Genomic DNA, 14,729 nt, shown 5'->3' with positions numbered 1-14,729 from the left:
GATATATGGAAGAGGAAGGATGTATGGGGAAGGATATGACAGAACAGGTTCTATCATATATCCATATGGAGATCTAAGGGTCTGAGGTCAGATGTGGAGTCGCTGGCCAATATTGATGACATCAGGGATCTCCATATATGGGCTTAATTGCGACAGCAGATCACATTTACTGTGACATCAGATGTCATAGTGATGTCACGAGACCTTGGCACCATATATGGGGGCTGTCTGACGGGAATTGCACGTTTTCATAGTAAATGTGACCTGTGGTTGCAATAATGGGGCATCATCACACACAACATGATTCTCTCCAGACATAATGATTCTCTTCAGACTAGAAAGAAACCTGGCCTGTCGAATGATGTTACCATCGGTGCGCGTTGCTGTTTGACGACGTTGCGTAGAGTGGTCCTAATGCTAATGGGCAAAAGAGGTGGCTGAAATGTGCCTGAATAACACGTTTTATATTAACTGTACAATATGTGAAGACATTGAGCGTGGGATAATATAAGCCCTAGACCCAAGGCAGAGTGCTTATGAATAGTCTGGGGCAAGTGGAGTGCTGGTAAGCTTGATCCTATAGCAAACAGACACCACGTCGACCCAATTCTGATTCTGGATTATCAGGGTTGCCCCAACGCAGCAACATCACGCCATTATCATCTCACATGATCACATGGGATAAGTCTGGGAGTGGTACTCAAAATGCCAACTTCAATGTAATATGACTGCATAAATTGTACCATGAATAATTTAAGTAAAGTATATTTAAAAAAGAAGACACGTTATAGACAGTGTTCTTCCCACATATCATATCATCTTCCCGTCATGCCTGTGGCGTTCCACTCAGACAGTAGACAGTAGATCCAGATAAGTATCAAGCATGTTGTTGTCTGACCGTCCTGTTATTATGCGCGACGTTCGCACACAACCTAGGCTGGGATATTTTATGGAGATACATACAATGCCTCCCAACCAATCAAAAGCAAGGTATTATGTTCAGTATCAATTTAACAAACTCTCTCTCTCTCTCTCTCTCTCTGCAGCTCTGAGGGACAACAGGATTGAGCTGGTGCATGCGTCATGGTCAGAACTCACCATCAGCATCAGTGACATCTCTCTGAACGATGAGGGCATGTACACTTGTTCTCTGTTCACCATGCCTGTCAGAACAGCCAAGGCCTACCTGACCGTTCTGGGTGAGTATCATGTGTTATATGTGATGCCTGCGTGAGGGAAAGAGCATTGCGAGACATGGCCAAAGCATTTCTGGGGGTCCCCAGCCAACCCAATTGCAATCTCCTGCGACCCACCCGTGGGTGATGATAATGAGTGGGATTAATTCAGCTAGGAAGCATTTGAAATTATATCTACTGAATACAGTGCCTACAATACAATTACTGTACGTATGCTGTTTACAATTGCACTGTTTAACACACACACACACACACACACACACACACACACACACACACACACACACACACTGCTTCTTCATTGTCTGCAGTCTGCAGCCATACAAATATTGTCTCATTTCCTGACATGGGTCTTATTATCTCACCAATTAGTTTTTGCTAATGTTAATGGATGTGCTAGGCTCTCCAGGACCATTACCGCGATCCCTGTGTCAACAAGCATGTGGCGAGACATTAAAGACTCAACGAGGATATGGAGAAAATCATCTCAGAGTATAGAACAATGCTTAATGGTGCAAGCCCAGAAAGAGGGGAAGATTTAATGAATTAACCCATTCTGACCTGAGATCAGATTCTAGAAATGTCTATTACATCCTGACAGTTTCATTATTAACGCATTCTGACCTGAGATCAGATTCTAAAAGTGTCTTCGATTTTTCAAAAATAGCAGACCTACAAGCTCGTATCGCGCCACTCGGTGGCGCGATATGAGCTTGTAGATCTGCTATTTTTCAATAGCTAAAGCATAACATGATGCCAACACCAAAATGGGTGCCCGGTCAGAATGGGTTAAGTGAAATTGGCCAGGGAATGACTCGCAACTGTTCCGTCCCATGCGCCCCAAGGTTTAATATAACAAATCCAATAAGGTTTTACGCATGGACGTATGTTATGGAAATTAGAAGTAATAAATTACAAGCTTGGGTTTAAATTGAATTATTATAAATGAAGACATATTATGCCAGACACATTTGAAAGATAATTGATAGTTTGTGCTATATAAGGCATATTTTGTATCTCAATCCATACTGACAACATTCACAATACCGTTTCAAAGCACCTGTGAGGTTAATTATTATTATAATTATTATTAATTTATTATTATTATTATTAATTAATTTATTATTATAATTATTATTATAATTAACCTCATCATTAAAATTATAATTATTAGGTATTGGTTAATTATTTCCAAGATATTTGTATCCATTACATCTTTTGTAATTTAGTACTTACCCATAGAGACCTGTGAGCAGGTGGGAAGTTAGCACCCTTGAACTTGTCTGTTCATGCTCTAGTCTCTAACCAACAGGCCCCTCCTACTATTAGTTTGAATTAGGGCTGCAACTATCGATTATTTTCTTAGCGATCATATACATTTGTTTTTACATTTATTTAATCATTGAGAAGCAGGATTACAATTAACCACTTGAGCGTCATTTTATATTTCATCACACAACATTGTTGTGCAATAATAGTGAGCTTAAAGGACCACTTCACCACTTTTCAATCTATCTTCATATAATAGGTCCTCACTAATAATCATGATAAAATGGCACAATTTTTTCCTACTACTGTGTCTCATAGGAGGGCTGTGGGCACGGGCAGTTCAGAAACCCGTCTACCAGTGACATCATTGTTAGGCTTTTTTTTTTAAACAAGATTATTTTTAGTTTCTATTAGCTTGGATTCCCCATCGATTATGTCACTGGTGGATGGGTTTATGAACTCCCCACAGCCCTCCAGATCGAGTAGAAAGAAATTGTGCCATTTTATCATGATAATTAGTGAGGACCTATTATATGAAGATAGGTTGAAAAGTGGTGAAGTGGTCCTTTAAAGATTTTTGCCTACAATTATAATATGACCAATATAGGGTCATATTTTAGGGAATAATTTGATTAACTGTTGCATAGTGAATAGCAATACAGTACAATCAATGTTCAAGGTTCAATATGTTTATTGTCACATCAACATATTACAGAGAGTGAAATCCTTGTACTGCAGACTTCTCAGCAATTTGGACAATAAAATTGTGGGGGGGGGGGGGGGCAAGTCCCTGTGACATACTAGCATTATGTCCAGGGGGTGTACTGTACTTGTACTGTACATCAATCTTCCATAAGGAAACAGGAGATAAGCTCCTGATGTATGGGCCACAAGACTATATGGCCTATACTTATAGCCACACATTGCAGCTACATATAAAGCTACAGTAATATTTACCGTACAGTGTGTGTGTGTGTGTGTGTGTGTGTGTGTGTGTGTGTGTGTGTGTGTGTGTGTGTGTATATATATATATATATATATTATACACCGGTAGTCACATTGATCTATAAGTCTCCATTGTAAACATGGACCAAGCCTACCAATATATTTTTCTCCATGGTCATTTTATAAGCCTCAAGTGGCTCAGAGTGGAGTAGAGGATTGTAAACAAGGTGGTACCCGTTACCAAAGAGCTTGTCAATAAGGTCTAACTAAGCCTAAGGTTAGTGGTAATATACTCCAAAAGCTGATTCAAAAGCTGTATAGGACTCTGCGACAATTATGTGGATTTTGTCAAGTCAAGTATAGCTCCGGGGCACGGTGGCACAGTTGGTAGTGCTGTCGCCTCACAGCTAGAAGGTCCTGGGTTCGATTCCCGCTCGGGGCGCTGTGGGTGCTGGCGGCGTGTTTCCTCCTCCGCGTCATCAGTGCCCATACCCAAAGGCGGGGTTGGCGAAAGGGCCTTTCTGTGTGGAGTTTGCATGTTCTCCCCGTGTCCCCTAGGGTAGGTACCCTCACAAAAACATGCAGTAATCCTGGTCTCTAAACTGCCTCCCCCTGGCCAGCCGGGACGCCTGATGGAGGGGAAAGGAACTGGTTGGAATAACGTGCTCCTTCCACTCGCTACGTCCAACCAGGGAAACTCCCCCCCTGTCAGGTGTAAAGGAGCAACTTGGACACTCAAGCATGAAGGAAGCATGAGTTAAGTCTGTTGCTCTCCCCAGGTTGGCGGAGGGTGTGTAGAGCCCAGGATCACATCACAGGATGATTGACACAGGGGTGAAAAATGCGTTACAAAATCGTGGGACAAAAAATATAAATTAAAAAAAAAAAAGTGAAGTAGCTCCATGTCCTCCATAGAGAGCTGAATGAATGGCAGCTGGACTTCCATATAGCCTACCGTACGCCTTTTGCTTTTCCCTGTTTTAGTTGTCTATGTAGTACATTAGAAATTGCATGAATGTATTTATTATTCATTTATTATTTTGTATGCCACCTGGCACTCAATTCACACACTTTTGCACTCTAAGGTCCACAATGGAAATAATCTCTCAAGCTGTTTTATTCTTTTGACATATATACCATTATGTTCATGTACGCCCAATATATGCATTTTTAAACGTCAGTCAATCAATAATATAAGTAGGAAAGACATTCAAGAAGTGTATAGATTGTAACAATGCCATGATACCATACACCCAATGCAACGTGAATAAGTATGAACACACGTTTGCACAAATTCACGCACAGGCAACCCAAGAAACTGTGTGAAAACTGTCTCTCGCACGCACGCACGCACGCACGCACGCACGCACGCACGCACGCACGCACGCACGCACACACACAAAAAAGAAACATACACACACACACACACACACACACACTGAGAGAGGGATTAAATCTTTGCAGCCTCTGGCCATCCAAGGGGAATGTGATTGTATAAAGAAAGATGAATACTTTATTTGATCTGCTGTCGTAAAAGTCCTGGAGAAAACTAACAGTACCAAACATCTTTTTCCCTCAACGATATCATATCGAAATGCATGAGCCACAGTTCTAGTTAATACAGAGATCTGGCCTCAACTTATTAAACACACTACACTTTAAACCCCCCCCCCCCCCCCTTCTCTCTCTCTCTCTCTCTCTCTCTCTCTCGCTCTCGCTCTCTCTCTAGCTCTCTCACATGAGAAAATTTGAAATTGTCAGATGAAATACTCATTCATATACCGCGCCGGAAACAGCTGTTCAGAGCACGCACATCACAGTGAACTTAGACAGCTGTCAATGTTAGAATAGACCGTGTATACTAAATATAGATTCCCTAAAGAAGGCTGGTGGGTAAAACCAAGAGGAGGGATTCGAGGGAAGCTCTTCAAAGCATAGCATTCTCCTGAAAGGTGCTGAGAGAGAGAGACACATGGCTAGAGTCAGTCAATGCCATTGACTGATAGACCTTTCAGTCGGTCGGCCTCCGGCAGACTTATTTCTCGACGTCATTGGATGCACACTCGCCAAACTTAAAACACTCATTAAGGAAAGGGATAATTGTCAATTGCCAGCTGCACAAACTAATAGCTTTCCCTTTCAGTCACACTATCTTCTCACACATATAGACCAGGCCTTCACTCACACACACACACAGACAGACACTGGATCTGATATGGTGTTTGACTGGACTCGACTCTGAACAGCACGTATCGTTCACCGAGTGGTCGTCACACCTGTCACTGTTGCGTTGAACTAATTCCCACCATGTGATTCCCCCTCCCTTCCCCCAGGGGTGCCAGAGAAGCCAGAGATTGACGGGCTAACAAAGCCGGCGCTGGAGGGCGATCACATCACTCTGACCTGCATCACCCAGGGGAGCAAGCCCGCCGCTGACCTGCGCTGGTTCAGGAACGAGAAGGAGGTTAAAGGTACGTGCACTATTTCACCTTTCTGCTTTCAGCTGATGCTGTCTGTCTGTGCTGGTCCAGGATGACTTGGAATTCACGAGCAAATGAGTGGTTAGTTTCTACTTTCTAGTCATTTATAATTTGGCATGAATATGAAGCCATATAGTCCGTTGCAGTGTCAGAAATGGCTCCTCCTTGCAGGTCATGGTGGCCTATACAAGGGCTATGTGACGTCAGTGGGTGTTTTGCAGTTGGTAGGACGCAATTAAGTCACAGGGGGAATTAGTGTGTTTGTATGACATTGACATTAGGCTTATTTCGGACATATACAGAACACTATAGAGGCCCCTCAACGTGCAATTCCAATTTGGGGTTGATTGAATGTTGCGGGCATGATAAATAAAATGCTATCAACTTGTCTCAGCACAAAGTTTAGCGTATAGTTGATAAGAAAGGGAGGTCAGATTGAGTCTCACATTATCCCATTCTGATCGGGCACCCATTTTGGTGTCGGCATCATGTTATGCTTTAGCTATTTAAAAATAGCAGATCTACAAGCTCATATCGCGCCACCGAGTGGCGCGATACGAGCTTGTAGGTCTGCTATTTTAGAAAAATCGAAGAGCGACTGACATTTTTAGAATCTGATCTCAGGTCAGAATGGGTTCATCAGACCAGTGTGTGTCCGGCGGAAACCTCGTATGAATCTGATCTCAGGTCAGAATGGGTTATAGCATCACTGTCACTTCACGTCGGGTTCTTATCGGCTCAAATCCATCGTACTGTAGCTCCTCTGTGCTCTCCTATACCGAATGGCTGATATTCATGTCATTTTATATCACTTCAAAAATAAATACTTTAACCCATTCTGACCTGAGATCAGATTCATACGAGGTTTCCGCCGGACACACACTGGTCCTGATGAACCCATTCTGACCTGAGATCAGATTCTAAAAATGTCAGTCGTTGTTCGATTTTTTTCAAAAATAGCAGACCTACAAGCTCGTATCGCGCCACTCGGTGGCGCGATATGAGCTTGTAGATCTGCTATTTTTCAATAGCTAAAGCATAACATGATGCAAACACCAAAATGGGTGCCCGTTCAGAATGGGTTAAATAAAGTAATCAAACTGTGGGTCTTTAATCCGTCATCAGATTAAGAAGCATTAAAATAAAAAATATATAAAGACAGAAACGTTCCACATAAAATATAAAATTAATCACATTTTGGACCACGTCAGATCGCAGTTTACTAATTCTATGCTTTTAAATTCCTCTATTATTTTCTGTAATCAGGTTACAGTCAATCCGTTACCTTTAATTGCGTTGCATTAGACTCCCAGCCCCTGCAGCCAGTCTGGTTCTCCAGAGCAGCCAGGCACCCATTTCCGTCTTCCTCTCCTTTTCTCCTTGCTCATATGGAGCTTCTACAAATAGAATCTTGAGCTAATTAGTTGAAGGAAGGCCTTCCCTAACTGGCTGATTATTGCGTCTCCATGGATGGCTGCTGGGAGAGCAGCTACCTGGAAGCCAAGCGAAGAAGCAGATTGAGCAACCCCCCAATGGCCTTCTAATCTACCTCATAATGTTAGCAGCTAGTGAGGACATCCTTGGTGGTTTGAAACCATGGTGGTCCCCAGTGGCTATAATCTCTCTCATTTAGGTCAGATCAACTTGGTATCTCTCTCCAACATGGAACTGTCATGCACTGTAAAATCCTCAGTGTTCATTTAACTAAGAGATGCATATTTACTCTCAGAGTTTGTTGATGTATAATGTCAGGTAAAGTACGTATGCAGTAATGAAGTGGGTTTATAATGATTTACTACAAATAGAATAATGTGTCAAATATATTCTCTTGGCAATGTTTTTGTACTATTCCATTCCATTTTGAATACATTCATACATTTAATTTGAGCACACATTACAATATTCAATATTGTAATTATGTGCATGAGTCTCTTGGGAAATAGTGCAAAATGCACAATAATACTACAACAGGAATTAATAATGAAGGCTACTCATTGTGGTCTTTTCATTTATTACTTTTTACTTGTTCATTTTTCTGGGCAGACATGTCATATTTTCTATTAAATTGCCTTTTTCGGTTTAAAAGTATGTTAGTTGGCCCAGGCGGTGGTGTAACCGTCTGGGCCCCCGACTGGTAATCCAGTCGCAGTGTGCCGCGGGGCGCGGGTTCGACTCCCCAGCCCGACACGGCCTTTACTGCATGTCTTCCCCCCCATCTCTCTCCCGTTTCCTGCATCAGCCTACTGTCTGTCCCTTCAAAAAACCAATAAAAGGCGTAAGCCGCAAAAAAAATATCTAAAAAAAAATGATGTTAGTTGAACAGACACCACACACAGTAGAACTATCAGTGTTCATTTAACCCTGAAAGCGTATAAATGGAACACTTTCAATTGCCAGGAGTGTGTGTGTGTGTGTGCGTGCGTGCGTGCTTGCGTGCGTGTAGTCTAGTATGTGCACAGGGTGCAATTAGCAATACAGTATGTTTTGTTGGTGGTAATCAGACATGACTGAACCGTGTCACTATCCTGCGCACGTGCATAGGCTATTATGTGTACAGTATGTCATACTGTCTCTGTCCATGAGCGTTGCATGAGGTGCTGCATGACACACATAGTGGTATTCCTAAACTTGACCAATGAGAGCAACACTAGTTACACCACAACAGTGTAACTAACAGGTGATCAACTATACGAGGCAACAGCTTCAGCCAAAGGGAGGAGCGAATTGTCTTAGTACTGCGGATAGATTCCTGCTGTACGGAAAAAGAAAATAATGACGAAAAAATTATAATGACACAAAATGTTAGGAATCGGAATATGTTCAAGTGTTGCATCAGTATTGCTTAACGAGATGCAGACAGCTTGCAGTGTACATCGACTACATTCATGAATGTCATTTTTTTACCCAATAAAATATTTCAAATTAAGAACAAATGTATTGTTTTTTTGACTGTGCTGTGTAGCCACATTGTGATAATTTTGGACTGGAGAACATGAAAGCTTTAAAGCCGCCAAGTGATTTGAAGCAACGTTAAAAGTAGTCTTCCTAGCCAAAATGAAACGACTCTTATGATGTGTGGAAGAACACACAAGGAAGATGATGCAAATGAGAACTCCCATTCCTCACAAAAGACTCAGATACTTTCTATCTTATAATAAGGACTTGGAAAACAATCTTGTTTTATACTAGCTGGTTGCAACCGTCCCCAAAACTTCAGTATTCAGCAGTGTGTTCACTTTGTCCATACAATTATCGTGAAATATGATAACCTGATTAGCCTGGTGGAGTTTCTATCATGTGCCTGATGAACCCATGCACTTTTATTTAACGTGACTCCTAACAGCGATTCTACTGTATATGTTCATCTTTATGCTTTGTTGATAGTGATCTGGGCCTATTTACCAGAGGGTAACACACTAAGCTGGACATTTATCAAACCTTTCATATACATTGAACATGGACTAAAGGTTAGACTGAGATTATGAATTCACAAAAATAACAGCGTTTTCACTGATCGATGTGACAAATATTTGGAAATTGAGTTCCTTGGCCTATACTGCACACGAAATGCTGATTGGTGTAGTAGGTTGGGAGAAAAGCCCAAGTCACACACGCAGACAAACACACAGACCTGGTGGACTCCACCAAGCCAAACCCCTGTGTGTGTGTGTGTGTGTGTGTGTGTGTGTGTGTTTGTCTGTGTGTGACTTGGAGATAATTAACAGTCAGATTTGATTGTGCACAGAAGCCCTCTTTAACACTACGAAGTCTGAAAAAATTTCACTACTACTCAGTCGGCTGAACGGTCAAGGGGACCGTGTTTTTGGTGCGATTTGATTGGCCACTCTCTCCCCCACACGTCCCTCTCCAGCTGGAGAAGACATTGTTCAAGCCTGCATCCCATTTCCAACGAATTAAATCATAATATGTTTCTTAACACATGTTTTCACTCCTAAAATGTATAAAACTAATAATAGGCCTACATGTGAAAAATATATATTTTAACGTTGCCCGTTAGTACTATATTGCAACATGCCTTTTGTTGTTCTTTTTTTTCCTTCCAAAAGAGCAAAGATCACTTGTCTTTTCTTGTGTGTTATCGATGTAATTAATATATGTGACCCCACGCGATGTACAGACTGCTTGACTAGGCATGTAAACATGACATAATTGTATTAATGTTTAAGTGTAATGATGTTATTGACCGGATTGTCCGTAGTCCTCCAGCCGTTAGCTTACAGTTGCTAATATTATAAGCTAACAACATTACTAAAGCCAATGTATTGCATTAAATGCGGCCTGTCCGCGGTAAATTACTTATACAAGTGAGTCGCGTTATATCTACCTAAATTACCAGCCAAAGTACATTCCAAATAAACAATTATTAGCCACGTTATGTTGTTATATCAGTTTAATTAATAAAAACATCGTTCAGAATACGGCCGTTAGCACTGTGAATTCAACATCCGGTGAGGAGAGGATACGGATCGTGTATGTGTTGTGTATGGAAATCAGCGCATACGGATGTACCGGATGTAAGCCTTGCACACTAAATGCACACTAAATAGCCTTGCTAAATAGCCTTGCACACTAAATAGAAAGCCTGCAGCCTGGTGATACAAAAAATAAACTCCACACGTGAAATGCCACTGCATGTTGAGGAGAAACCCCAGCTCAGCTGCTGTTTATAACATCGAGCAGTTATTGAATTCATGAACATTTACATGCTTCCCTGAGAGGGAGAGAGAGAGAGAGAAAAAGGAAAGTTCCACGGATCTGGTCGCTTGCAGAAAAGTTTACAGATAAAGAAGGAGCTGAACTATTTTGACTGACAAAGAGCTGGCGATATTTAGCCTATATGCCAGAATAGGCTGTGGCTGTGCTGTGAAACAAATTCATCCACAGCAGCAGGCCTACATACGTTCCACGTCGCTTGCAGAAAGAACTGTTCTTTTGACTGACAAAACATTTAGCGGTTCGGGAGGTCTATCTGGTTGGAATTATTCCAAACACTTTTTATTTTGTATCGCGCATCGGCAAGCGTTCTCGCTTCATGGAAAGTAAATGTCGGGTCGAGTCTAACCGAGCATTCAATAATAATAATAATAATAACAATGATAATCATTGTATTCATATTCCTATTATCTTATCAAAATAATAAACAAATTCCAAGTTAATTAACCATCCAAACGTATATGATTTAATTCGTTGGACATGGAATGCAGGCTTGAACAACAACAACATCTCCAGCTGTCTGTTTGTGTGCTCTTTTTTTTTCTCCACCTTTTTTCTTTAGATCATAACTCGCTCATTTTTTGCTCATTTAAAAAAATTCAAAATACCATGTAAACTATGGAATTGGGGCTTTCATTTGGTATATAAGGCGCTATATAAGGCGCTCTCTACGAAACGATATCAAGTGAAAAGGAAATGTCGGGGAATCACCATTAACGTCACCATTATCAAGCAGCGCAAACAAAAGACGAGAGGGGGAGAAAGGGTGACGGCGGTCGATTGGGCCGATTATAGTCAGACTGAGTAAGAGATATATGCCTAAAATCATATTTACAAAACGTTTCAAATGGAAAAAAAAACAGAGATGATTTCAATCGAATATTTAGACAAAGTCATGCAAGGGGAACTTTCTCTGGACTCCATGGGCTAAGAAAATAAACGTTGAAATCTCAAATTCGGTCAGAACGGCTGCTCAGACTTCCTAGTGTTAAACCTCTGTCACTTCCGGGGTCTTAACCTCTCTAGCCCAGCTTAAGCTCAGACAGCTTAGCCTGATATCTAACATCAGGCTTTCTCAGGGTCGAGACGAGAAAACGGATAAGGAAGAATCAATCCTGGCTTTTCCCTCACAACTACAACACTGAAATTGTATTCCGTGTTAATTTTACTCTGAGACTATACAAATGTGACATTTGTACACCCTGTACCATTTGTTTGAGTTTGAGGTATAGAGATGGATAAATTAACCCTCAGGATTTTAACTTTTAACGGTTTTAAGCCAATACCATTGACCTTTTCCGTGCGTTTATATCAGGAGGATATCAAATGCAATCATCCATTACGCATTCTACTTCCATTATTTTGATGTCCTCCTTTGGTAGTTATTTAATTATATATTGTTGCTTTGGGCGGAATTTAAGTGTTTGTTAAGTGTAACTGTTGGGTTTTATAAATGTCGAATCAATGAAAAGTATTAACAAGAGCTTGTGACTAAATAATTACATTGGATCCATTGGTTCTTCTTCATTTCTTTAATACAATGACATGAAATGTCCTCCCTCCCTTTCATCCACAACGATAGACGTGAAATGGTATTATTATTATTTTTAAGCACACTGGTCTTCTGGGTTTGAAGAATCTTTTTCGTCATTTGTTTTACATGCAAATAAATACACGTTGCTGTCAGATGGTAACCTTGTAAACCCGTACATCCGTCACCAGTTCTTCATAACGCTTTTCATTGGCTCAATAAAGACAGCCAGACTCACTTTGCGGCCTATGCGGCCTTCATCAGGCTATTGTGGTGTATTTCAGCGTGCAGCAGTGCAGGAAAAGAGGCCAGAATACCGATGCAGTGAGGTTACAAAGCAGGCAGCTTTATTTGTAGTAAAAAACAGTCCAGCAGTCGAGACAAAGCACAGACAAAGGAAACGTCCTCTGTGGTTCTCCGGATTAAACAACACACAGTAAACTCGGTAGCCGAAAATGAGTTGACCGGATCCAGGAACCTCGATCAACCCTCCACCCTGTCCTTATATTGTAACTATAGGTCCCTCCTCTCCCGGACATACGGCAGGCGTTTCCTGACTTTCGACCAATGAAATATCTGCTACTAGCTCATACAGGTTCACAGAGTTACAGAGGCGGGCCTCTCTGGCAGAGACAATGGGATTAGTTCTAACTTTGCACTAAGCAACAGATGACTACTTTAAAGATATAATGACAAATTGTATTTAAAACATAACCGGTCCTAGATGAAACTGAACACTCTAATGAACATAGTTAAATATAACAGAACTGAAATGGAACAGAACAGAAGGAGTGAATTAAAAACAGTTTGAACCAGTAACGAACACTATAATCTTATAGTACCTTTTAAATCAGTACAGGTAAAACACTCACTATTAATAGTTATAGAGTCTCATCATTCTCTTATATCAACAGATTGTTAAAAGTCATTAAGAGAAATGTGGCACAGTTACTTTAGTGAAAATCATTGACAGAGCGTACCAAATGGTCACCGGGGGGAAAATTCCAACCTCTCACTCTCCAGGGGACCGAGCTTCAAACAGTTGGAACAATAGCTTCGGATTTCAGGTGTGAAGTGTAAACTCAAAGTAGTTTGATGAGACATTCTAGTGACTAGTACTTTTGGTTCATGGAATTATACGACACTATCTTTTTCTTAAAAAAAAAAAAGATAGCCTGATGAAGGCCGCATAGGCGCTATTAAAGTTTGTTTCACTGCATTTGAAGACAGTGTGAGGGCGTTTCTTCTTTTTCATTACGTCAGGCACTTAACCCTCTCCTACACACCTGTCGCCTGTATAGGCGTGCAAAAGCCTTGCTTTTTATTTACCAAAAAGTTGAAACAGTTATAGACGGTTTCTGCACAACAGCAGAAACCGATAAGTGATAACCAAAATAATAACCCCATACAAACAAGCCTAATATATTTCCTGAGCTCTGCAGAACAGCTCAAAGCCATATACCCCCCTTATAACACTCCCAAAATGGAACCAAAACAACTCCAGAGCACATCATTCATCACTTATTAAAAGATTGCTGCAGTAGAAAGCTGAAAAATCTGCCTAATTATCACCTCTGAATGTCATGCCTTATATCGTTTGAAAAATAAATTCCCATAATGTTCTAAAATCAAAACAAATCAGCAAAGATTTGCATGAGTTCTCCCAAAAGTGTCTGGCTCTGCCTTAGTTGTTTATATCCTGTCTGCTGTCTTCCTCTGTTTTAGGTGAATGTTGGCAGTTAATGACTGCCTATTTGGACCTGTGTCATTATGTATGTGCCACTGTTTTTCGCAAATTAAAATCTCCACTTGCAGTGCAGATTTGTCTGTTTTAAATTCACTAGGCTTTATTTGGATCCAGTTTGGTCTAGCGATGTGCATTTCTTTCTTTTTTTGGAATTGTTTTGTTCTCCGTACAAATAGGTGACTAATTACCAGTTGTATCTATTTAATTGCATCCTGAAGGCACCTGATAATTATATTGTGTGCAAAAATAATATTTCAGTGAATGCAAGCAGTTATCACCTCACAGCAGCATCCAAGAAAGAGACATATGATTGGCATGTTTGCATTTAGTTTTCTTCGGCACAAGATACTTTATTATGTGCGTGCGTGCGTGCGTTTGCAATGGGAAGTGCATTCCATAGATTTGGAGCAAGAAGGGAGAAGAGTTTGGGGGAGGGGGTGGAGTATTGTCCCGGCGTTAGTGACGGTAATTCCAGCTTCCCTGCGTTGGCTGATCTGAGCGCATGGGAGGGATTTGTAGGGTAGAGAAGCGGGGAGACATGTGAGAATTTTGGCTGGTTGAAGACCAAGCGAGCTGCGGCATTTTGGATCAATTGGAGAGGCTTAAGTGCGCATGCTGGTATAGGCCAGTAACAATAGTCAAGTTTCGACATGACTGATGTCTGGATAAGGAGCTGGGCTTTAGGCTACACAAAACATTAAAGCGTGAAGATAAAGTGCAACAAAAACAAATTGTAAAAGGAAATGTAAATACAAGAAATATTAGAAACATTAGAAATAGCCCAGTTATTAGGAGAGTAAAACAGATACATAGTGAGAATAAAGTGC

At 41.0% G+C, this 14,729-nt stretch overlaps 1 protein-coding gene across 3 annotated transcripts in view; it reads left to right on the top strand.

Moving 5' to 3' along the window:
* cadm2a (cell adhesion molecule 2a) overlaps positions 1 to 14,729 on the top strand; it is a 415,145-nt gene that overhangs the window by 344,180 nt on the left and 56,236 nt on the right. For all 3 annotated transcript variants that reach the window (XM_083777571.1, XM_083777570.1, XM_083777572.1), the window contains 2 exons: positions 1,047 to 1,199; positions 5,744 to 5,881. In XM_083777571.1, coding sequence (XP_083633697.1) covers positions 1,047 to 1,199; positions 5,744 to 5,881 — 291 coding nt within the window. The remainder of the gene's footprint in view (positions 1 to 1,046; positions 1,200 to 5,743; positions 5,882 to 14,729) is intronic.

The sequence above is a fragment of the Protomyctophum parallelum genome, assembly GCF_964188405.1.
Source record: "Protomyctophum parallelum genome assembly, chromosome: 1".
Lineage (NCBI taxonomy): Eukaryota > Metazoa > Chordata > Actinopteri > Myctophiformes > Myctophidae > Protomyctophum > Protomyctophum parallelum.
This window is presented reverse-complemented; position numbering and strand designations above follow the sequence as displayed.